This window comes from Lampetra planeri, chromosome 31 (assembly GCF_965212315.1).
Source record: "Lampetra planeri chromosome 31, kcLamPlan1.2.h2, whole genome shotgun sequence".
NCBI classification, from domain to species: domain Eukaryota; kingdom Metazoa; phylum Chordata; class Hyperoartia; order Petromyzontiformes; family Petromyzontidae; genus Lampetra; species Lampetra planeri.
The window spans coordinates 5,963,851-5,989,145 of NC_136137.1; the positions used below are offsets into that span (position 1 = coordinate 5,963,851).

The 25,295-nt window shown below is 48.9% G+C and overlaps 2 protein-coding genes across 25 annotated transcripts in view; one reads left to right on the plus strand and one right to left on the minus strand.

Moving 5' to 3' along the window:
• The window catches only part of LOC144729147 (rho GTPase-activating protein 12-like), a 47,591-nt gene extending 44,606 nt beyond the window's left edge, over nucleotides 1–2,985 (plus strand). For both annotated transcript variants that reach the window (XM_078609124.1, XM_078609125.1), the window contains one exon: nucleotides 374–2,985. In XM_078609124.1, coding sequence (XP_078465250.1) covers nucleotides 374–551 — 178 coding nt within the window. In that variant the 3' untranslated portion in view covers nucleotides 552–2,985. The remainder of the gene's footprint in view (nucleotides 1–373) is intronic.
• LOC144729145 (tRNA-queuosine alpha-mannosyltransferase-like) overlaps nucleotides 1,715–25,295 on the minus strand; it is a 139,988-nt gene continuing 116,407 nt past the window's right edge. For 7 of the 23 annotated variants that reach the window (XM_078609106.1, XM_078609102.1, XM_078609104.1 and 4 more), the window contains 9 exons: nucleotides 24,770–24,987; nucleotides 23,611–23,787; nucleotides 19,140–19,207; nucleotides 18,570–18,708; nucleotides 11,111–11,220; nucleotides 9,090–9,234; nucleotides 8,438–8,508; nucleotides 7,137–7,228; nucleotides 2,932–4,381 (listed from right to left, as the gene is read on the minus strand). In XM_078609106.1, coding sequence (XP_078465232.1) covers nucleotides 4,262–4,381; nucleotides 7,137–7,228; nucleotides 8,438–8,508; nucleotides 9,090–9,234; nucleotides 11,111–11,220; nucleotides 18,570–18,708; nucleotides 19,140–19,207; nucleotides 23,611–23,787; nucleotides 24,770–24,987 — 1,140 coding nt within the window. In that variant the 3' untranslated portion in view covers nucleotides 2,932–4,261. Of the gene's footprint in view, nucleotides 4,382–4,733; nucleotides 4,800–7,136; nucleotides 7,229–8,423; nucleotides 8,509–9,089; nucleotides 9,235–11,110; nucleotides 11,221–16,330; nucleotides 16,474–18,569; nucleotides 18,709–18,975; nucleotides 19,208–23,610; nucleotides 23,788–24,769; nucleotides 24,988–25,295 lie in introns of those variants that run through there. The other 16 variants (XM_078609121.1, XM_078609117.1, XM_078609118.1 and 13 more) reach the window with 12 other exon arrangements.

Below are 25,295 nucleotides of genomic sequence, written 5' to 3' on the forward strand. Positions count from 1 at the left end.
AGATCGGCTTATAGATGAGATAAAAAACTATATCCATTTAAATTAAGATGCAATATTTTATTTGATATCATAATTCACGCAAGATGCATTGAAAGTTGACATTGAAGAAGCTGCCATTGTGTGGAGCAGAAACGTAGGACGTTGCCATGAAGAACACGTGGTACAACCCGAAGACACATCAAAGAGATACGCAGCACAATCTCCCGGACATCTGTGAAAAGAGCTCTCTTGCTCATCGGATTCCTCCAGTATAAATCTCGTGATTCTGATCCTAACAATCGGCAACGATGCTTTCGCAGTGGCGCAAGGAGACATTTCCCACGCGCCCCCTGCGAGATTTCACCACAGAGACGTTCTCCCCGTGTCTGCGCAGGGTGGTGGCGCACGGGGAGAAGAACCGCATGACCATGCAGAACATGGCCATCGTGTTTGCGCCCACGCTGCTTCGGCCCGAGGTGGACCCGGGGAACATGGCCGTGCACATGGTCTACCAGAACCAGATCGTGGATCTCATCCTCGGGGAGTGCGACAACATCTTCGGGACGGACTGAGTGCGAGCCGGCTCGCAAACCCCTCTGGGCCCCCGACGACTGCGCGTGGGGCGAGAGAGAAGCGTCTTCAGCGAGCGCCAGCTTTGCTATAAACAAAATGCGTCAATTCATGAAACATTGGCACATAAACGTTTTTTTTTTATTGTTAATGCCTGCGCTGCCTGTGTTTAAAAACAAATGCAGAAGACTTGAGGATTTAAGAATAAGGGTTTGCTTTTTTAGGGAGCTTCAGCGCCTCGGCAGGCAACTCAAAAGAGACTTGCATCGCATTTCATCTCAAACATTTCGCAATGCCCTGCTGCAACCTCGGCAAGGGAAGCCCCCCCAGTGGTAGCTTGTCCCTGTACGGTACTCTGTGTACACGGCACCGGCCTGCAATCCGCATTTACAGATACATCCTTCTGTGTGTTTTTCACGTGTGTGTATTATAGTAGAGACCGAGTTGCATTGGCGGAGAGCAATGCCGATCGACGTTGATCAGTCCGGTGTACAGAAATCGCCACGTTGTACGCATGAATCACACCAGGGATAAGGAAAAGCATGCAAGCTGACGAGTTTGTATATATTACTGAAATCTTCTAGTGTTCTAGAAGAGTGCCAGCATTCATCCAGTCACAGCATTCCTGGTGTGTGTGCGAGCGTGCCGTCGGTTTTGTCTTGCTCTACGAGAGTTGCATTTCTACACAGAAGTCTGCATGTTGCACATTTTTCAGATATGCCTGTGACCAAATTCCCCGGAATGTGTGCCTGATCTTGTCAGGTCTATGGTAAGCTGAGCAAAGCTTGAGTTTGGGATAATGCTTGGACAAAGTGACCATCAAACATGAACCATGCGTTTTAGGACGCTGTGGGGCTAGGTTGTGAGCAGAGGGCAGTGCAGCAATTATGCACTGCTGTACTGCATTACTGCACTGTAACGTCTTATGCTTTCACAATCCATACCCCGAGTGGTGAAGTATGGTCAATTAAGCCCCTCCATAGCGGTGGGATTGACAAAAGGGCTGTACATATGCATTAACTATGCTTAAGGAAATTCGCCTGGGTGGTGTAATGGTGAGTGGGGTTCGTTATCATTAGCTTGTAAGTTTTGAGTCCAGGTCAGGGGAGGGTGGGGGGGGAGCGGGGTGGGGGTATGGATAAAATGGTTACCACTGTGGCAAATCGGCAGTGCATGCAAAGATGTATTTATTATTACACTCAAATACAATCATTGAATTGCGCATGGTAAAAATTGTTTATAATGTATGAAAACGATATGCTAACTTGAGACTTAAACCTAATGAGAATGTACAAACGAGACTTGGTAATGCATAGATGGTCAAAATGAGACGGAAACAATTGATTTATCAAATGAAATCGCGATCCTGAATTGTGGGAAACATTGAATCAAGTTTGGGGGACGATTCATTACATGCCTGGTGTGTTTGTTTTTATACCTCCCAGAGAAATGTTAAACCTGCCATAGCAATATAGCAGATATAACAGAAATATGGCAGGTATAGAAATATGGAATTCTCACCACTGGCTGATGGTTGTCAACAGGAAATGAGTGCTTACTTTTTTTTCGTTTGAGTAGAAAACGACGGACAATTTGTGTTAGGTAGGGTTTATCCTTTGCTAAGAAGATTCAAAGGTTCGATTAAAAAAAATTCTCAGTATAAGATGTAAAATTCTTGACGAAAACAATGCAGGAAAAGTACCAACCTTAAAACGATTGACTTGATTAAACAGATTTACAATTCCTTTTTGGAGTTTAGCTTTTTTAAAAGTCTTAAAAAAAAGTATATATATAAACGTATTGGAATGTTTATACAGTATTTTGCCATACGTGGTATTATCCCGCAAATTGCATGTATTTAATACTTTGACCTTTCGGTGGACTATCTTTTGTCAGCTAGTGGTCAACTGGTCAACGTTACCGGTCACGGACTTCTTTTCGATTGTATATTTTCATTTGCAACTTTTTGTTGTCGTCGCTGAAGCTTGCTGGGGTTTTATGACCAAATCTGTGCTTTTGTATCCCGAAGCAAAAACTTTGTACATACTACACATGAGCGTCAGATTTTCAAGGACAATTTAGATCTTCTTGGTTCTTTCGGTAAAGTCACGTAGAATGGAAATAATAAAAATAAAACATAAAAAAATAATTCTCACTACGTGGGGAAAACAAGCAGGTGGTGTAAATGTGATGCCATTTCCTGCGACGGTATGCATTCTGAGTTATTTGGGAACAATTATTTTCCCCATCAAGTATCGTCGCCTGATTTTCGGATTTTGTTGCATCAATTCAAAAATCGGGAGGACATTCAGCACATACAGTGCCCGGGTATCTGTTGCTTAGCGTGCTTGTAATAATTGCTGCAGTATTTTTCTCACAAGACACATTTACAAGAGTTTATTGCGACAGATTAAAAACAAAATACAGTAACTGGAACATTTGTGAAAGACATTTCTTGTACATTGTCTATAACACTGTTTTTTTTTTTGTTCACGTTGAAAATGTAAAAGGTGTTAAAACAGAATTCCTGAAATCATTCCTTTTTTCGGTCCTAGGCCATGCGTGTGATTTCTTGGCGTCGTTAACATATTTGAAATTAGCAGTATTTTGCCAGTTTATTAAAGATGTCAACCCAGTCACACTGAAGACTCCTGCAGTGTCTGCTATTTCTATGTTGTACAGCCCTCCTATTTAAACACTGGCCTGGCTTGGGGTTTAATACTAAACGTGGAACGTGTTTTGCTCAGGGTTTAAAAAACGTTTCGCTCCCGATGCAAGCATCAATACATTTCAATTCGCATTGTAATAGATTCACATGAACCTTCCAGCCGCTAGAGGCTGCTACATTCAAGATGTAGGAAAAAACTTTATTTAATGAATTGATCCTGAAGTGTGACGATTCATTCACATTCCACCCCTGGTGTTTAGCAATGACGATGCAATTTGTAACACAGATGGCCACGACGCTGAGGTCCGGAGCAAAGCCAGCTGAATGAGGCGGGTCCTTTAATAACATGGTGGGGGCCTTTACCTTCTCTGAACCCTGGAATCAGAAGACATTTTAAAATAAAACAAGTTGATCACTTACATCTTCTGGTCAGAAGACGTTACCGAGCCTCCCACAAGGCAATGTGGGAGGGTGCGTGGCACAGCTTGGCACCAGCCATCGTAGAGTGCGGTCGTGTCGCTGCAGTTCTCTGCAGCGCTACGCCTCTGTCTTTAAAAACAACGGTGCTACGCCTCTCTAAATGAAACTCATGCCAACCGCTTGCACGTTCCGAGATTCAGCGGTGAACGGGGGACACCCGCAGACGTCTCAGAAGGGGAAAGGGTTCCGGGTAGGTGCTGACAACGCTGCTGCGAATGTGGCAGTGGGATGGCATTCCAGACGCCGGGCGCGATGGTCCTGGTCCTTGGTATAGAGAGGAGGTTGTGAGTTGAGCTGCGGACAGCACTTGTTGGGCATTTGCACTTTGGAGGCAAGGGTTGATGGTCTACGTAAAATCGTAAAACTGGCAAGTTTCCAGGAGATTGCAAGTACAGCAAATAGATTATCGCTTCCATCTGTGTAGGGCTTTGTTATGCCCTTGTATGCATGGTTATGTCCATGCACCCTGGCTAACTGTGGTAGACCAAAAGCCCCTCCTGTGAAAAAGTATTCAGTAATGTTGAGGCTTTTTTTAATATTATTATTACTAACGCAAACGAAGAGTCACTCCGAGGGGGATGCAGAGTCCACTTGTCGCCCGTCCGTTGCAAGTGCAGCTGGTGCCGTAAGCAGCGACAAGTACCGTGGCCGGAGAGTGACCCAGGAGAAAGGGGTTGTGTCCACCTGTGGCGGAAGGGTCAAGACGACCACATCGTTGGGTTAAGCGTTTGTACTCTTTGGTTTTTTCGGTAATGTCACGTAGGTAATTTAAAAATAAATAAATTAAATCACGACGTTTCGGAGGCAACACAAGCTTCCGTCTTCAGGTGGAACCATCACAGAAAAATTATTGTATCAATACAGCAAAATTACTGTTCCACCTGAAGACGGAAGCTTGTGTTGCCTCCGTAACGTCGTGATTTAATTTATTTTAAATTTTTTACCTACGTGACTTTACCAAAAAAAACAAAGTATGAATCCTTGCAGTCACGAAAACTTCACATCTAGAATTAAGCGTTTATGTGTGGCTGCTCACCAAAGGAATCTGAAGGTCCTATGTATGCATGTTGAACTTCTTTTGCACCGTACGTTGCCAACAGTGCTAATCGGAGGTGCGGGAGAAAGGACAAACTAAACACAAAGCAGTTCTAAAGGAATTTGTTTTCAATATATATTTAAAAGTGCATAGCTCCAGTGGCTTCCGAATATCCTAATATTTTCCTGTAGTTACAATGCTCACCATTGGATCCTTTTTCACGGGGAAAACAATATTTTCAATACAGCCCACGATAAGGAAGAGCTTAGCTCTCCCGATACGTTTTCGGGTCGTGCCGAGTATTGTGCGACACTAGGTGTTACGTTTCATGCCACATTCTGGGAACTCGATCGTTCCCAAATAATCTCTCCACCCCCCCCCCCGCGGCATGAGAGGGAATTGCAAACCAAAAACACGTGCGAATCGCTCTCCCGAGAATGTTCGTCAAATGTACGACTGCGTAGGATCGCGAGGTTGTGCTGTATCGTCCTCCCGATGCGTTGTCACGAACCGAACGTTCAGTTTCTGAACAAGCTCCCAGCACGTGGGCTGAAACGTGAAAGCCAACGTGAGTTGGTCTGCGATTTCCTCGAGGGACATTTTGGTGACGGTAAACTTTTCGGCGGGGCATGCATTGTGGGGGGCTTTATTGACGGGTAGTAGAGGGCAGCAGTAGCAGCACCAACATCCATTGTACTCTACTGTGCTCCCACACACATGCTCCCTGCCATCACCAACCAGCATGGTTAAGTCTTGTCAAGTAACCCCTACGGTCCAATCGGTGTGGGGCAGGACCTTATCTAGCAGTGGATTGATAAAAGGGGCATCCATGCGTGTACAAAGTTTAGGCCGACCTTCTTGGGGTTCGGCAGTTGGAAGCAAACCCGTGAACACTCGTTTTGTGCGTGGCGGGCACCCGTCGAGGCTCAAGCCTGCTAAGCTTCTGAGATCTGACAAGATCGAGCGCATTCCACGTGATTTGGCCACAGGCATAATCGTACAGAGCGTGTTGTTCGGGCCGGGCGGGTGGTGGCGCACGCCAATAATCCAGCGCCGGTGGAGGCGGGCGGGGTGCGGGTGGATCGCACGGACGTTGCAAAGCTCCCTTTCTCCCACGGGCGTCGAGGTGGCATATACCCCTGGCTCGCCAGGAGAAGGCAGTACAGAAAACATGTGGACTCAACTCATTGCGACAGTATCGCAGCGTGGGTTTTCTCCGGTTTCCTCCCACGTGTAAATCGCTCATTAATTGCCCGCTAGCAACTGTTGGTGGCGGCTCAACGCGTGGCTGCCTTCCCCGCCTGTATGTGGTGGCGTGGATTTTTCTCCGGGTCCTCCGTTTTTGTTTTACCTCCACATTTATACTCAACGCGCGTTTAGGAGTATTTGGCTGATATACATTTCCACGTGATAAGCTACAAGGTTAAGCTGTCATTTGTGATCGCCACGTCGCTTCTGAAAAATAGCTATATAGCTCAGTGGGCCTTACCTGGTAAAAAAAAAAAAGTGTTTTCTCTCTCTACGACCTTGAGCGCATACGGTGTGCATTACAAATATAAATTATTACGTGCTGTTGAGGTTGACTATAAAAAAAACGTATTTTCTCTCTCTACGAGTTTGAGCGAATACGGTGTGCATTAGAAATATAAATTATTATGTGCTGTTGAGGTTGACTATATTAAACACAAAGGGAAACCAAATACATTTTTTTATAATATTTAGTTGCGCCAGCCTGTGGTCCTTCTGGGGCCATTGCTTTCCAGCAGCGGAGAATGATGGACCAACAACTTTTATTTTATTTGTACGCGGTGAAACAAGCCAAGTCTTATGTAACATATGCGAGCTTTGATCAATTTGTGCCAAAACATATGAAAGCATGACCTCGACTTGACAATATGGATTTATATAGCATCTCAAGATGCTGTACAGAAACAGTGGCCATATTTATTGTCTAGAGGGAGGCAGTCATAGGTCTCTATGCAGGACTGGGACCCTATGTGGGTACATGGGTCTGGATGTGAGGCTATGGATCATAGGTTTAGCTATGGGTCCCTATGTTAGTACATGAGTCTGAGTCTTTATAGGGCATGTGGTTAGACCAGAGGATGCCTTTTGGCGTCCTCTGATCTAACACTGTTTCGAGACTAGGCTAAAAAGAAAGCTGTCTCTGGTGTGGACCAATCACTTTCAAAGACAATGCATATATTATCAGAGTATGTTTTTTGTTTGCATTCTGACCGTAAGTATTGTAATGCAGACATGATTCCTTGTAAAAGGTTTCAGTTTGTGGTTTTAACATCTTAACACCTGTTTTGTTGCCAGAAAAAAAGGGGAAAACCTATTCTCATCGTTTCAACTATTTACGTTTTATTTCCCGTCAACCGTGAGCCGACAAAAACCAACCTTGTCGGAGCGCTGCCGCAGTGAGGCAGGCCTCGCACACAGATATCTCAGCTGCTTCAGCAGCTGCGCGGGTGTCCTGAACAGACACTGAGCTGCGAGCGGGGCAAAAAAAAAAAACACACACACATAGCGCACGCACGCGCGCACGCACGTACGCGCGCACGTAAGAGACTTGTATACCCGTACAAGCAATTGTAATAATGCATGTCCCTTTGTAAAGCCACAGCTGGGTGAAGGCTTCCCCGACGCCGTGGGGCTTTTATCGATCACGCTTCACATTGGTCAGCTGCGGGTCGGTGAAGGTGCTGAAGGTCGGAGCGTCCCAGGACAGGTTCAGATATCGCTTGTCGCTTAAGGCTACGATATTTCGACACGGTTATTTTAAGGCGCATTCACAGTCGCGGAGGTGGGAAAAGCAATAATTCGTGGAGATTTTTACGGATTAAGGTGGGCGTAGCACCACTCCCTCCCACCCCACCCCACCCCATCTTCCCTATGTACATTTTGGAAAGAAAAATATAGGAAGCGCCAAATCGAATGTTTCTACAGCTGTTTCATTGACTTCATCCATTATTTAATGGACTTTTAAAAATTTGCTAATGTTCTAATCACCGTGACACCTCCGTGTCAAAATCGTAGCCTCGCCTGTCGCCAGGTGTTATCCGTGGCAGGGAATCACATCAGGGCGCCGGGTTCGTAGCTTAGTGCGCGAACCGCTGTGCCAGTGAGGCGGCTGGGCACAAAGATTTTGCAGCTGCTTCAGCGGCTGTGTGCGGGTCTTCAGACTGTAGGGGCAAGTGCTCTTCGCGAGTAGCACCTATGAAGGCCGGCACAGCACACGAAGGGGGTGGGTGGCCAGCACCACGCCCGGCCGCCTTTGTCCCCCCAGTGGCGATGCTTAGACACCGCACCAGGTACTCATTTCCACTCCTATTGCATATACACAGTACCCCTCGCCCTACTATTGATATACAGGAATCATCCTGTACTTGCCCTACGACTTAACCGTATACCTATAACAGGTCATCATATCCACAGGTTATCGTCAGCATTACTACACTGCCTTCACTTAACTCATTTGTACAGACATTCTTCATTTATTTTTAGGCCTTAATTCCTCCTATTAGGTGTTCGGGAGAGTACTCTCTCGAGTGGGGGCCCTTCCCACAGCAGTGACGGCGTGAAGCGCAGCAAATTGCAGGGGATGCGCCTTTACCCTCAACATACAGTGTGCTGTGAAGCAAGGCGGGGTGACCTTACCGGGTGACCTTACCGGGGTGACCTTACCGGGGTGACCTTACCGGGGAAGATCTCGGGGTAGACCAGGGCGTCGGGGCAGAGCGGGTAGCATCCGCAGTGTGCCGCTTCAATCCTGCGGATACCACACTCACAAATTGAACGACAACACTCTCACCGACTCCTGGGCTACAATTACACGGTGGCATTTTCCCCGATTCATCCACCACCTCCATGCCTCTGCCTGTAGCCCTATCTACACCTCTGCCTATCTCGCGAGTCACTTTTATTCCTCTCAATGCATTGCCACTGCTGCCCTACATTTAGCCGCCATTAGGGATGTGTTCCAGATATTCGGATTAAACTGGGGGTGGAAAAATACAAAAAAATCGGGCTTAGGTACAAGGTTTTGGATGATTCAAGATGCCTGGCCAGCGTGTACAATAGTTGGTCAAAGAAACACTCGGTTACAGGGCTCTCTCTTGAGCTTCATGCGGTGGGAGGCCCTTTGCACCAGGCCAGCGGTTGGTGAGAGCAAGACTTTGGCAGAGCCATCCCGTACTGGACGTCGGTAAAAAAGAGCTTCACAGCTCATCGGATTCCTCCGGCCTAAATAAATGATTCTAAATGCAGATTCCGACCTCTACCACGAAAGAAATAGATCACGAAAAAAAACCCAAAGAAGAATAAAAAAAAAAAGGAAAAAACGAGACTTGCATGGCAACGCCGAAGAACTCGTGTTTGGCAGTGGAGATGGCGACATCCGCCGCCGCGAGGACTCCGTAGTAGTCCTCCCGGCTCGCCTGGAAGCCCCAGTGGAGGATCTCGTCCGCCAGCCGCCTGCGAGCCTCCTCAAAAACAGCTGACGGGGGAGGAGACACGAAAAAAAAACCGCAAAAAAAACCACGCGCACACCGTCACGGGAGTTGTCGCTCGCACGAGAAAACAAAAGGCTCGGCCGTCACCGGCGGCTTCGGGAGAGAGAGCGCCTTCGTCCAGCAGTGGATTGATCGTGGTCAACGACGGCGGCGGCGGCGACAAACAACCATTGAAGTTATTTACACAATTGGAACCTCATTTGCCAGTAAAAAATATGAGAATTGTTTTTTTACCCTTCTATCTGGCAACAAAACTGACACCTTTTTTTACAAGGAGTCATGTTTGCATAGACCACAATACCTGCAGCCGTAATGCAAAAAAAAACATAACTCTGATATTATGGCTGCAGGTATTGTGGTCTATGCAAACATGACTCCTTGTAAAAAAGGTGTCAGTTTTGTTGCCAGATAGAAGGGTAAAAAACCAATTCTCAACGATTGAAGTTGTCGCTTGCCGCGCTAAAGAAGCCCGCCGCACAGTAACGCGTACCGCAGAGGGTGTACGCCATGTGCACATCCGCTGTGTGGATTCGACTGCTGGATGAAGGGCTGCCCCACACAGTGTGTTGGCCATGGGGGCTTGTTTGACCATACTTCACCAGCCTGGCCAGTGCGGAGGTAGTCAAGGCGGAATGATTAAAATGTAAAATGTTTTAAATACAATCAGGGGCTAGGGTTTTATCACATGTGAAAGCACACGCAGTGGCAAGAATGGGTACGGTTGTGGGGGAGGAGGCGGAGTGGGGGGTTGGGAGGTGAGGGGGGGGGGCGCTTCCTTTAGACCTGGACACATTATGCTGGCCTCAGCACAACACAGCGACCCATCCATCCCACTGATATCACGCACAAGTTACAAGCTCGCCACTGCAGTTAGCTTAATCAAAGCAGCTCCACGCCTCATTTCACAACCCGTATCGAGGCCGCCCTTAATGAAGGTGGAATTAAAAGGGGGGGGGGGCGGTGGCGGGGGGGCGGGTGGGTGCGCGATAGCCGACAAGCGTCGGGTAAATGGGATTGCTCCGGTGTTCTGAAACGCCGATGACAGCAGCAGCAGCAGCATCAGCACGCTCCGCAACCACCACGCGCGTGCCCCCCCCCTCCGCCCACCAGCCCCTTTCCCCCCCCACAATTCTCGTCCCCCCCCCCCGCCACTAACCACCCCACTCTGCCCCAGCCATTTAGCCGGAGCGGCAAAGTTAATGGAAATTCGGAGCTCCGCTTTACTAGCCGACTGGAAAAAAACACACGGGCGGCAGACGACGCGGGGGACTTTTACTCGACAGAACCGGCGAGCGCTGGCGGATGGGGATGGGAGAATTCCGAGAGCTGTGGTGACCGTTTCTCCAACCCAGGTCGTTGTCCAACTGCGTTGGGACGGTGACGAGCGGGGGGGGGGGGGGGGACTTTTATTTTATTCTGCGTACCGAAATCGCCTTTTTTGCGAGGGACATTTGTTTTTCGTGCGATGAGCTTAAAAAAAAAGAACGAGGCGCAATGAATCAGAATATGTATTTATGCTGGAGGAATCCGATGAGCTATAAAGCTCTTGTTCACAGATGTCCAGTAGGGGCGGGTAAGAACGTTACAACAAACAACAACAAAAACACGACGGGAGTGCCAAGTACAAGAAAGGTAAACAAATCACTCAAACACAAACAAATACAACACGAAACCATCCGCAACCTATCAGACAAAGTCCACTGAGATGTTAACTTATTTTTCAAACACGACCGGGCCTATCGCATAGGATAGCTCAACAAAGTGGCATATCATTTGGACATTTGTAGCAGCAAAATCATCGAAATGGTCTAAACGTCAATGAAGAGGCGACATGCGACATGCGCAGGTGTGGTTATTTACATGGCACCGTGGTGTAGGTTTCACCCAGAACGGAAACTCTGAACGAGCAGCCCGCTTCCTTCAGCTTGAACAACGTCTCGAAGAAGAGTTCGGGATTCTTATCGTGTTCCCTGCAACAAACAGAAACAATTATAATAAAACACGTTAATTTAAAGAAAAAGAAACCCGTGACCTTATGAAAAAAAAAAATGCGCGCACGCAAAAAAATCACTGCCCATGAAGAACAATAAAGACAAGAGATTTACTTACATTGGAAATAAATCAAAGCTAAATAAACCAAGAGCGAGGAGACATTTTTGCATAGGTTCCTTTCTAAGCATCTGCTGCAAATTAAGCGCTGGCAGTCGTCTGGATGTCCCAGTGACTGCGTGGCTCAGCATCCAAGGGCAGAGAGAATTTCGGGTCCCCTCCCCTCCCCGCAACCCCCAAAGGTACTCTCCGCCAACTTCAAACATCCCCATTATTTTCCAAAATGTCCGCCTCATAATTCCTGCCTGCCAGCCTGCCGTATTTACATTACGGGGGCGTGCGTGTAATAATGAGCCCTGCGAACGGCGGTGCGCAAAACGCCATAATTCTCCGTCCGCCGCAGTGATGGATTCTAATAAGCGCTTTTCCCATCACGGCCTAGGATTACCTTAATTGTAACTTGAAGATTAATTGCTCTGCTGTCCCCCCCCCTCTCTCGCTTTGATCTGCCGGTAATACCTCGCGCGTGTTAATGAGCGTTATTAGGGGGGGGGGGGGGGGGTGGGGGGTAACTGTTCGTCGGCGTGCGGGATTAGCACCCTTCCCCCGAGTAGTGGCAGCTAGGCAGGTGGGCCCTAAACAGAACTCGTCAGCTTTCCGAAAAAACCGCCTCCATCTCGCGTCCCACGTCGCTGGTCCCTCTCCCGCCGCCGGGTCCACGTTTGAACACGCCTTGCCGTGGGGGCGGCACAAAGCTGCCGCAGATCGCCAAATGTGGTGGGTGCTGCGCGTCCGGGTTCTATGCGACTCTCAAGATGAGACTTTCGCGGTGTGTCTGCCCACTGACGAACTTCCAATTTTACGAGTCCTATAAAAACAAACTTACAGTAGCAGCCCGGTGCGAGAGCACAAACCGCGCCGTGGAGAGGTGGCGGGGGGGGGTACAGAAAACTCCGCGGCAATGAGTCCCGAAACGCTGTGCACCCGAGTTTAGAGGAGGAGGGAGATTGGGCTCCTCCCCCACCCCCATCAACAGCGTCGAGGTCAAAGTCTCGCGTATTTAATCGAATCTCAAAGGTGCAAAATTCCCACGGGGTTTTGTGTGCCGCTCACCCTATTATTCTATGAGTTTCCCCATGAAATTGAGAAGGAATTTTTGCTCCCCGAGTTCCACGTGAGAATTTTCTTCGAAGCCATGCACAAACCTTGTACATCTCAACGTTCATCCGACAAAGTCCCATCACAAGGGAGAAACACAAACAAATAGACATTGTTTTTGTTGTTGCCCGTATTGAAACGGCCTGAAAACTCACTTTCCCTGTACAAGAATACGGGTAAACCGTATGGGTTGACAGCTATGACAGCTTGTCTTTGAACACTGCACAAAGTTAAGGACGGAACTCATAATTCCTAGAGACGTGTATATTTTGGGAAGCCCCTCAATGTCATTATATCTCGTGCACGACATCGCACGGTATCTCACGTATCTAACCGATGGAATGCATCTTGATATTTCTCTAGTGCCGCAAGCACAAGTAATTTTTGGTGAGGATTTAAAAACTCTCCAATACCGTACTCCTCGGGGAAGGCGTATTGCTTCCGTCGGCACAACGTTTGCAAGAAGCTTCTGTGAGGTGGGCTGGGGTGTCTTTCAGGGGTCAGAGAAATCAACGGGCACCACTGAGACCTCCGCGTGTGAATCAGGGCAACTGGGCGTAACTAAATCGGATTCCCAAGCGTGACAAGTTGCTAGTTCTTAGGCCAGTCTAAAATGATTGCACAATTATTATTTTTATTTGCTCTTCATTTGGCTTATATCCAACCGTGAGAAGTAACGGCAGTCTCATATGAAGCGTAAATATGTGCAGCGCATTGGAATGTGTGCTCCTAATAAAGGCATGACGGGGGTCGAAGTGAAAGTGACCTCCGGGGGGAAATTACGTAACACGGCGTTACGATAGCACAGCGATGATAGCACAACAACGATAGCACGATAGCATACTGAGAATAAATTTGGGGGAGAAAAAAAAATAATTTCTATAAATCACAATTAAATTGAACTAAAAATGTGTTTTTTTTCTCTAAACAATTATCCCAAGGAGTGTTCGTTCACCTTGACTTTGATCAGAATGAAACTGCCCCGAAGATGAAAACGTTACAAATTATTAGCACGGCAGCTCACGTAAGCCGCCTTTCTTCACAGCTATGCTCCAAAGACCGGTAATAAATCCGCATTAAAGCAAGCGATAAAAAACGGAATGCTAATTGATACCGGTTACACGTTACGTGCCGTGTGCGCCGAGGAAAAGGTGCAAAACTCTGCACCGTGGAGCATCAGGGGATGATGCACCTCGCGCGTCGAACGGCAGGAGAGTGCGCACACCTCACCTAATGAGACTCGTAGCCTCTGGCTTCACCACCGCGCTTGCGCTAAACGGCTGCAAATTGAATTCCATTCGCCCCCCCCCCTCCGCCCCGAGGGTTCTTGCGGTCAGTTGCGGGCTGTGCTCTCTGAAACGCGAGGCTAATTTTTCTCGCTCTTCACCGCGCCCTTTAACCGGCGTACGTTTTAAACCGTTTCTTATTACGCGCGCACGCACGTGTTAAAAAAAGTGCGCGGCGCGCCGACGCGTGCGTTGTGCCATTCGTTTTACATGCCCATGCGGGGCGCGTTTGTAAATTCTGTAATTAGATATTCGCGGCGGGCATTCATTCAGTTTCCTACGTCGTGCATAACAAAACGTAGGTTAACCAGACGCGTCTATTTTATATACAGACATACATATTGTGCATTAACATTACACCGTTTTATACACGCAAACATGGCGTTTGCAAATTCCATAATTCGATATTTGCGACGCACATTCAGCTAACGACATAGTACGTATGTATGATGAACTTCTTTCGCACCGTATGTAGCCAACCGTGTTAATCGGAGGCGCGAGAAATTGCAGCGTAAGTTAGTAGAGCAGCCAGTTTTTTTGTTGCCTTCTGTAAAATGAACAGACAAAAAAAATCTGCGGCTTTAAAATACACACGTACACATCTTTCTGTTTCTACTTAACACGTGCCATCGGATGGCCGCGGGTACTGCATTAACGGCTCATCTGTATTGCTCAGAATTGACCCCACATGGCCGCGGCATTACAAGTGCAGCTCCTTCTCCCGTGCGCACATTAACGCAAAATAAATCCCTTGGGTCGGCGGCGCTTGCCCCCTCCTCCTCCTCCTCCGCCGCCACCACCACCGTCCTGGCGTGGCCTCCTGCGACGCGTCGCGGCGCAGAGCGATGCTTAACCTCTCCCCACCGGGTGCGCGCGAGCGAGCGTGTGTGCGCGCGGCGCGTCGAGAGAGTCATCAGTCCGGTGACCGGGTCACGCGGTCCGTCCCCTGCCTTCCCGGCAGAGTGGAGACGCCACTTCATTTCGCTCCGTACAGCGCGAGAGCACTCTCGCGTTGCGAGACTCGCGAGCGAACTTCCAAAATCGATGGCGTGACGACGGCTTCCTCCGTCGGGCGGGAGATGAGTAGGGACATGGAGGGGGGCCGTGTCCCCCACTCACGCTTCAGCGAGGGACTCCAGAAGCCAAGGGACCGAGCCTGCAGTGTGAATCTCTGTTCCAGTGCCAGACCGGTTTGTTTGTAACGCGGCCGACGCGCAACACCGCTGACTGCTTGTGGCAGTCAAGAGGTGTCACGGTGAAAAATGAAATTCTCGCAACGAATCAGGGTCACGACTCGGCCCGTGCGAGCGATCCTTTGCTAACGTTGCAGCGAACGCAACGGTCAAACGTACAATTAATCGCATGAATATATTTTATTTACCGTGGGCGTCAGAATCATTGTTTATCGATAATAATGATAAACAGTTCCTTGGACACTGACGAAGAAAACTGAACAAAAACTGAAAAGTGCGCATAGCAGCACGGAAAGACGCACGTTTGGAATTGCTTCGATAGAAAGAGGACCTGATGGATTTGAGAACATAAGCAAATTAGGTCCATCGTACGGACCATGATGAAAAGCAAGTTGAGAAGACGTGTCTCTAACAGGGACGATGAGCCGGTGATTGAGACTAACAATAGTGGCAGCTCAAGGAGAAAGAAACAAGCTCAAGAGATGACGTGCACGATGGACATGGAGCGATGAAATCAGCTCGTACGCAGGTGCGGGGTGAATCGTCACAATGCAGGGCCGCGAGAGGTGGCAAAGGCATGGGGAGACTTTGATCCAGCAGTGGAGGATTGACCACGGCTGATTTTTGCGATTACATTTTTTCCCTCGTTATCGTGCGGGATACGTTCAGGAGATGCTTGTGAATAGCAAATTTCGCGTATCATGATATTGGCCTACCGATATTGGCCGACCAAAATTGCCTGAAATAAATACGTAAGTAAGCTTGACATGAAAATTATCTCATCACTTTATTTTTCTCTGTCTCTCGATGCAGTCAAGTAGAGTTCCATATGAGTTTGCGGATGGCCAAAATCGCAGATGGCCAAAATCGCAGATAGCCAAAATTGCGAGTGGCCAAATTCACGGATAGCCAAAATCGCGGGTAGCCAAAATCGCGAATGGCCAAAATTGCGAATGGCCAAATTCGCGGATAGCCAAAATGGCAAATGGCCAAAATCGCGAACAACGAGTGAATGCCGTATGGTGAAAAGGACAGTCCATGCCGGGCATTTCTGAGTGCCGTCAAGGTGACCTGAACAAACGTAGTCATTGACGTCGCTGGCATGGCCACTTTTACAAGATCTACGAGACAACGACAACCGCCATTCGCCACTAAGTGGCGGTGACGTCACCAGGATGCTTGTGCCAGGCTACGTGCACTTTAAGGCCAAGTGAAGTGTCGAACCGCCCGCTGGCAGGAGGTCACGGAACAGACCCAGGTGCCATGGGTCGATAGACTTGAGGTGACCGGCCGATGCGCCACCTGAGACACACGCCGACTCACTCCCGTATCAGATCAGAAGCGGGCAAAGTGGCAGGCTGGGGGGGAGGGGGGGGAAATAAATAAATAAATACTTCAATATCTGTCGTGGCCACGTGCTCTGCCGAACGACGACGATGCTCCGAGCTGTGGAACCGCCGTTGCGTCGCACCGCTCAGAAACGCTCAATTGGCCAGCGGAGCGGCGCCAGCGCTCCATAAGCCGCCCCGCACATCAACTACACAAGGGGTCCAATGTCCAAATGAGATTATGCCAGCCATGCGAGAATATATGCCGCAGTAAAATAAAATAAAAAAATCAAGTAACGGTCAGGCAAAACATGCAAAAAAGCAGATTACTCTGTTTTGTCCATATTCATTTTCCAAATCTTCCGGGACGAGAAAGCCAATTCTGCGGTGTACTTTAACGGCTGGTTGCACTCCGTGTTTTTCGCCCCGACATCAAAAGGCCGATTGCAGCGAAATGGAAACGCGGGGACACCGGTGCGATCCGTCCAATCCTGTAATTACCGTGCCGGGCCCGGCGCACAATTGACTTGTCACACACACAAATCTCGCGACAGCGCATCGGGAAGGTGGTGGGGTTGGCAACAAGCGCGGGTTGGAGGGGGCGGGTGTGGGAGGGGGGTTTATACGAAGATGAAAAAAGCATCAAGTGGCTTGCTGCTTCACGCTCAGAAGTGTCTCCCCCGCACGGGATTTCCGTCACGTACCAACTCGACCACAACCGACCCACCCAACCACTCGGCCATCCACCCACCCAGCCACTCACCCAGCTACCTGCTCAGCTAGCCATCCATGCATCCACTCAGCCAGCCAGCCATCCACCCACCCAGCCGGCAAGCCACCCACTCAGCCAGCCATCCGCCTACCCAGCCACTCAGCCAGTCACCCAGCCATCCACTCAGCCAGCCACTCAGCTACCCAAACCCAGCCACCCAAACCACAAACTACCCACTCGGCCCCCCCTAAACGCAGCCATTCACCTGCCCAGCCACCCATATCACAACACATCCACCCACACATCCACTCTGCCAGCCACCCACTCACACAATATATGAAAAATGTTGGTACATTATTTAACACACGTTGTAATGACTGCTCATGCGTGCACACACTGACTGATCTGCAGCAGTGTCCTTTGAATTTGCGAGCTTCGTGTGAAGACGACGACGATGATAAACAAATTGGGGACTGACCAAATTGCGAGACAATCTACAATGAAGCGATGGGTATCGCAGCTTTTCCTCACCCACGCCGAGTGAGAGCCACGGCAGAGGGCACGACAGACAAACACAGATCGCATTCCGCTCATTCTGTTTGGCGTTTAATATTCACGTAAAGTTTTTGTTGTATGACCTCCCCCTTTTAAGCAAGGTCACGGCTACGGAGTTGCACCCACCCACCAAACCCACCAACTCACCCACCAAACCCACCACCCTCCCACAACCAACCAAACCACCCTTCCAATTTCATCGCTCTCCCTCCCCGCTTTGAATTTTGTATTTTTTATACCTCCGCTGATTTTCTCTCTCTCTCTCTCCCCCTCGCTCTCCACGGCCGTTTGCGCCTCTGCGCGGGCGGCTGTAATCCCAGCTCTGTTTAAATTTCACTTGCGTTTGATGTCGTACTCCAGAGATTAGAACGCAGGAGCGCAGGGGCGGCGTGCGGAGCCGTGTGTGTGGAAGCGGCAGCCAGCATTGTCAATACGGGGCTGTCTCCGCGAGACAGGCGGGCACTCGGGCGAGCGAGCAAGCGAGAGGGGCGAGAGTGGGTAGTTGGGACGGGAGGGGATGTAGCGAGTGGGGTTGAGCGAGCGAGCGAGCAAGTGAATGAGGAAAAGTTGCATGCAGCCAGAATGGCAGGCAGGCAAGCAAGGCTTGCCTTCCCCCATGGCCTCTCAAGATTGAGCTGTCTCCTACACGCACTCTTTTCAAACAATTCCATCCCTGCACCTATACAGCGGTGGACGGCGGCGTAGCCGGTGAGCGTTTGTGTTTTCGCGTCGAGCCGCTCACGTCGGATCGTTTGTCATCGTTTTCTCTTTGTTTGGTGAAATAAAACGAGGCGTCGGCGCGTAAAGCACAGCGCAAAAAAAACACACGCCGGGCAAAACTTTCGCGACCGCTCACGACGACCGCGTCAAAAATGTAGCAGAGTTTCGGCTTGTGCAAGTCGAAAAAAAAACATTTGCACAGCAGAAGAGAAAATTGCGATGATTGATTTATTTTCTTTCTTTCGTTCTCTATCTATCTCTCCATCATGCGGAACAAATAATAATTTTAAATCGTGAAAACAAACGCAGTAAGTGTACCAGCGGTGAGGCCACAGGATGTGAAGCGGCTGAGCTCCGCTCGTACGACGAGGAGAAGGAGGAGGAGGCAAAGACGGTCCGGAAGCAGCGCAGGGAATTTTCTCATCATTCACGACTGGCCCAGTCCTGTCCGGGTCGCCTGTACACACCGCACCATCGTTCACAACACTTATAATCACATTAAACATTACTAATAATCACGAAGCAGCCTGTTTTCTAGAGCGCAACTCGCACAAGGCCTCAAAGCGCTTTACACAAATCTTGAGTGATGGAGAAAGCTTGTAAAAGCAGGTGGCGAGATGTTAACTACCTCGCCTGGTATGCAGGAGGTCGTGGGTTCGATGCCGACCCTTCGACACCTGTATATTTGGAGTTTGCGTGTTCTCCCCGTGTTCGCTTTGTTTACTTAAGCACGCAGAAGCAGTCATCGGCAGAGGACAGGAGGAAGGTCTCGAGCCCGTATTTGAGGAGTGGCGGGAGAGCTGAGAGCGCGGAAGGTCCGGGGGAAGGGAGTTCCAGACCACGGGGGGCAGAAGAGGCGAGGGAAGGCACCGAGGGCAGGCAGCACACCTTGGCGGGGAGAGTGGATGTCGGGTTCCGTGCTCCCAAACGCATCGTCTGGCTCACCCTGAAAGAAACTTGTTTCATCAAACGAGGTGCAAGAGAATCAGACAATCTCCTTGAGCAATACCTCGGTGTCTACACTGTTTAAACTATTTTTTTGTATTTTACCAGGTAAGGCTCCACTGAGCGACATTGCTCTTTTGCAGAAGCGATCTGGCCGCAAACGATAGCCCGACGAAGTGGCTTATCACGTGGAAATTTATAGCAGCCAAATACTCTAAATGCACGTTGGAGGACCCGGAGAAAAATCCACACGGCCACGTGGAGAACGTGCAAACTCCAAATACACAAGAGTCGGGATCGAACTGACGACCTCCTGTATACCAAGCGTGGTAGTTAACATCTCTCCACCGCAGCAGCACCACACAGTGAGGCGCTGCCACGGTTGTGTAAAAGTCAGCACACTGGGCCGGCAATGCAGAACTCGCCAGTTTGATTCCATCTCCCCACCACGGCAGTTGAAGCAACGGTGCAAGTTTCTCAAAACCGCCCTCTGACCCCGCCCCACCACCGCCTTTGTACACCCCGCAGTCTAACCGGGGTTAGACCGGGGTTAGACTTCTGGGTGGACATAGACGGTGCAACTACAGTCAGTTGATTGGAAGGCTGTGTGTAGTGGGGTAAAGTGTGGGTACTCGCAGATCCTCCAGCATGGAAGAGTGAGGCCGCATTATCCTCTAGAGGGCGGCTCTCTAGAGCTCCCTCCACTGGAGGGCCCTTCTACTAGCAGTAGCGTGAACTAACAATTGCAGGGCTGCCCCTCTACCTTGGTACCGTGTCGTACATACACGTGCTTCATTGGCGTTTGCACGGATGAAGCCAACAGCATTACACGAAAGAGACATTAGTTGGCACACAACGGCACGATCGCCATTACATTTTTCATAACAAAATCGGTGGCAGTTAGAACAACATTTTTTCACAAATTTGCTCTTCTATAATGAAAGTATATTTTTTGTTTCATGACTTAATGCTAGATGACAAGCAATGAAAGTATAAGAGCAAAATTGATAGTAAAAAAAAAACAACAACATCTTGTACTGGTTTGCTGGTCATTAAAATAACATGAAAGTCAAATTGGGAGCATCGAAAAAGACATTCAAATGTTGTAACATTTGTGAACATTTCAGAGTCTCATTTTATTTTGCCTTCGCAGGACTTCACAAACTCCCACGTGTTGTTTAAATGTATATATCCAAGAAAACATATTTCGGCTGTATTACGAGACAGGTCATTACATTTCAAGATATATGTTCATTTTAAGTATTGTTACTCGAGCTGGGAGTTTCTTCTTCATAACAAGCTCCCAGGATAACAAATGCATGAGTAGCCAGCACACGTGCGCTCACTGCCGATATCTAAATCCTCATCATCCTGCGGTAGCTCACGCCCACTGCCGTTAACTCGTCCATCTCTGGGGTGTGTACGCGTTTGGTGTTTTGTGAAGTGCTGGTCAAGTAATGTTTCTTTCGTTTAACCAGATGAGAGGTCAAGAGGAGACCAGGTGCGTCTCATTTTCAAGTGACCTGGGTGACCAAAACGACAAACCGTCGTATACTGGCCCATTTGTATAGTACATTTTTCAAACGTCAACTCACGTAATCTCGAACATCAGAAAAATGAATTATAAAAAATACAAACCAAAGACGTACATTACAAAACACATTAGCACGCTGTGTATATGCATTTCTCCAGAGGATCCATATAATTGTTTTTTTACCCTTTTATCTGCCAACAAAACTGACACCTTTTTTACAAGGAGTCATGTTTGCATAGACCACAATACCTGCAGTCGGAATGCAAACAAAAAACATAACTCTGATAATATAACTCGTGCGCCTTTTGGCGTCATCTGGTCCAACACCATGTGAGACTAGGCTCTACGGAAAGCTGTCTCGGGTGTGGACCAACAACTTCAAGGACAGTGCATACATTACCAGAGTTGTGTTTTTTGTTTGCATTCCAACTGCAGGTATTGTGGTCTATGCAAACATCACTCCTTGTAAAAAAGGTGTCAGTTTTGTTGCCAGATAAAAGGGTAAAAAAAACAATTATCATATTTTTCTACTGGCAAATGAGGTTCCAATGGTGTAAAGAATCCATATTGTTTCGCAAAATAATTTAGCTTCAACAACAACAACAACGGCCGTCATACGCCACGAAGAGACTCTGATATCACCACTCGTGCTCGGCCAGGTGCACTTTGAGGCCAAGTCAAGTGCCGAAGGCTCGCTGGCAGGCGGGTCACGGGTCAGACGCAAACGTCGCGCGGTGCAGCGGAGGGAACGCACGCCAGGAGACGGAGCTATGCAATTGGCTCGTGTGCGGGCACACCCTTGTTGTTGTTACATCGCACAAGCGGTAGAGGTAGCGACACACTTTGTCCAGCAGTGGATAGATCAAAGACCGACGACGCTGACGGTCGTTTAGCGTCTCACTCCGTGACACAGTAACCTGGCTAAATGACCCATTTTACTCGACCGTCCAAGCAGCTGACGGTTTGCACGTACGTGCGTGCCGCGTGTGCACGGGGAGTGCGGGTGGGAGTTATTTTCTCTGACCGTGCCGGGGTGTGTTTGAAACTTAAAACAATCACCTCAGAAGTTTCCCCCCCTCCCCCTGCCCCCCCCCCCACCACCTCCCACCAAGAAAGTTTCCGGCAGAGGCGTCCCGAGAGTGCCGATTCCCGGCGCTCTCGGTCAAAAGTTTATGCAAACATCCGGTTATCAGCAGGGATCGTCATATCCGGAGAGCGATGGCCACATCAGCGAATTGCTGACGTCTGGCCTGTGTAAAGACAGGCTCTCCCTTTTTTCTTCTTGGTTCTTTCGGTAAAGTCACGTAGAAGGGAAGTAATAAAATAATAAAAATAAAACATAATAAAATAAAATAATTCTCACGACGTTTCGGCTACAACGCAAGCAGCCGTCTTCAGGTGAAGACGGCTGCTTGCAGGTGAAGACAGCTGCTTGCGTTGTAGCCGAAACGTCGTGAGAATTATTTTATTTTATTGTGTTTTATTTTTATTATTTTATTACTTCCCTTCTACGTGACTTTACCGAAAGAACCAAGAAGATGAATCCCTGCAGTCACGAAAGCTTTAAATCGAAATATAGGCTCTCCCTTTGTTGAGTCTCTCTCTCTCCTCTCTCCTCTCTCTATTTTTACATCTCGTGTGTGTTTTTCGTTTTTTTGCAATAACACGGGCCCAACAGATTCCGAAACTCCTGCGCTCCTCTGCGAGGGGAGGACGTGTTATTGGTTACACGAAAAAAAATGTTGAGAAGAGAAGAGGGCAACAAAAAAAAACACACACACACACGCACGCACGCACGCGAATTTCTTCGTCTCTAATCTCAGCAGGGAATTACAAACCGGAATCCCTCTCCATCATCTATTATTATTATTGTAAGCAGCCGTTTTATATAAAGCAATGGGGGAGGGAGGAGAGGGGCGGAGGGGGGTTGGGTGGCCCCATCCGTTGAGAACTTACGCACGCGCGTCCTTAACATTAGCGGGCCAGACTGATGATGGATACGGGTGGCCCGATCTGCTGGGAGGCGAGGACGAGTGCGGCACCGACGCCGGGCAAAATGACGTTGAAATAAGTGTTCTCTGCCGTTGACCGAGGCACGGCAAAGCTGCCGTAGAAGTCTCGGAGTCTTTGTTTTCCGAACGGACGTCAGCGAAGGTACGCTCCCCGTTGGTAAACTCAAGGTGCTACTGATTCAATGGAACACGTGCTATTCGGGTTTATAAACTCGCTAGGAACTGCAAGCGAATAACACAAAAGTCAACAGACGCTCTGCGTGGATGACGTAATTTGTTCGCACTCGCTGGTTACTCTCGGAAACCAGAGTGTGTACGATTAGCACGGTTGGCTATGCCGGTGCGGAAGAAGTTCAACATACATACATACATGTTTCGATTTAAATGCTTTCGTGACTGCAGGGATTCATCTTCTTGGTTCTTTCGGTAAAGTCACGTCTTTCCGACAGACCTGTTCTTCACCTGAGGACGGCTGCTTGCGTTGTGACCGAAACGTCGTGAGAATTATTTTATTATGTTTTATTATTATTATTATTTTATTATTTCCCTTCTACGTGACTTGACCAAAAGAAACATACATGTTGTTCTAGGTTACCATACGGATCTGAATTCTAACATAGCTTATATTGGCAGATTCATACATGATCATTCACCAATGACTCTCATGTATGAAATAACTTCACACATTTATAAATGACCTCACGCGCCCCCTGGGACATGCCGTGCACCCCCGGTTGAGAACCGCTGCTCTGGATGGTATTCTTGGACTACAATTCCATCATGGCCCACACTTCACTCCACAAACACATGCGAACCCGCCAATCGATAAACTGCTGCGAACCGATTTATACTGCCTGGGCGGACTTACCGGCTGTCGGAGGGAGGGAAGCGAATGGGGAAATGAAGGACGCGGCATTTCGGACGGATGGCAGCCTCCAAGTCACGAGGCCGATGGTCGGGAATCGTGTTCATGAAACCCGAGATGGAGCCCAGGAATGACTCCATGTTGAAGCGCGAGTTGAACACGACCACATCTGCGGCGAGGCTGAAATTAAAAAAACAGAACAGCAAAAGCAAAGCAGCAAGCCAGCAAGAAAGCGAAAGTTTACATTTCGAGAATGACCTAGGGAGTATTATTGCTGATTGTTACAGAGGATTAAGCCCAATTAGAAGCAGGATATGAACACACTTCTTGGGAGCAAGGCCAGCTGAGCAGCTTATATCCGAAACACTGTGTTTGTATCAGAAGTACTGTGCTTGTATCAGAAGTTGCTCTTTACTTTCTCCCACCAGTGCAATGCAATCATGTGTTGCCTCTATCACAACCATGTGCCTCTATCACAACCATCACACATCTGTCTCTCCTCGCAACATTTACAGCACAACCCCTCGGCCGCACGACTTTAAGGGAGTGCATAATTTCAGCAGCAGTGGTTCAGTACAAGCAAACTCTGGATCGGTTTCGACAAGAGTACTGAATCAATGCTGCTGAAATGACATACGCAGAAGGCCGATCGACCGATAAATTGCATAAGATACTTGAATTGTTAATGTGCAGAGACAGATATAATTATACTTTGAGTTGTGGCCTTACATGGGGCACCACGGTGGTGAGATGTTAACTACCTCGCCTGGTGTTCAGGCGGTCGTGGGATCGATCCCTACCCTGATGCCTGCTGTATATTTGGAGTTTGCGCGTCTCTCTCCCTGTGGTCGCGTGGATTTTTCTCCAGGTCCTCCAGTTTTTCCCTCCACATTTAGAATCAATGTGCCGTTCAAAGTATTTGGCTGCAATAAATGTTCACGCGACAAGCCACTTCATTGAGGCTATCATTTGCGCCCAGGTCGCTTCTGAAAAAGAGCTACATAGCTCAGCGGGCCTCGCCTGCTAAAAATAGTGAATTGTTCTACGTGACGCGCGCTTGTACCCCAGCCCGCAGCGCACTCGCAAAGTAGCCCTCCGTCTCACCGGTGCGAATCGACGGCACGGTTGGCCTGCACCCCGCACGCGCCCCAGCGGTACTAACCAGGACAGCACTTGGTTGTATCCGTACTGAAAGTCTCGCTCGTGGGCGCTGCGCACGGGGTACACGAGCTGGTTCTCGTGGAAGTAGAGCACCTTGTGCAGTGGGGCCAGGTCCGGCCGCAGCGCCACGAGCTCCGCAACGTTCAGCACCGAGCTGGCGAACAGCACCCTGTGCAGACGCAAAGACACACGATCCCCCGTGTGGCCTTGAACAGACCGCTGGGGGTCAAGTGCTGTCCGTGAGCGGCACCTAAACGCGTGGCCAGCACCACACCCGCCCGCCCGGCTGCCTTTGTCTCCCCGGTACAGCAGATCTCAACGGTGCAGCTGCCAACCGAGGGTTGGCATCGGACAGGTTCTGAAATCACTCACGATTAATGTTGGCCGAGGCTGGGGATCAAACTTAGGCCACTGGGTTCGTCCAGCAAGAGTGACTAATCACAATGGCACCGATCACAAATAAGTAGAAAACAACGATCCCACGTGAAGCCCACGTAGGCTATTTGGGCAGGTGCTATTAAAGAGCA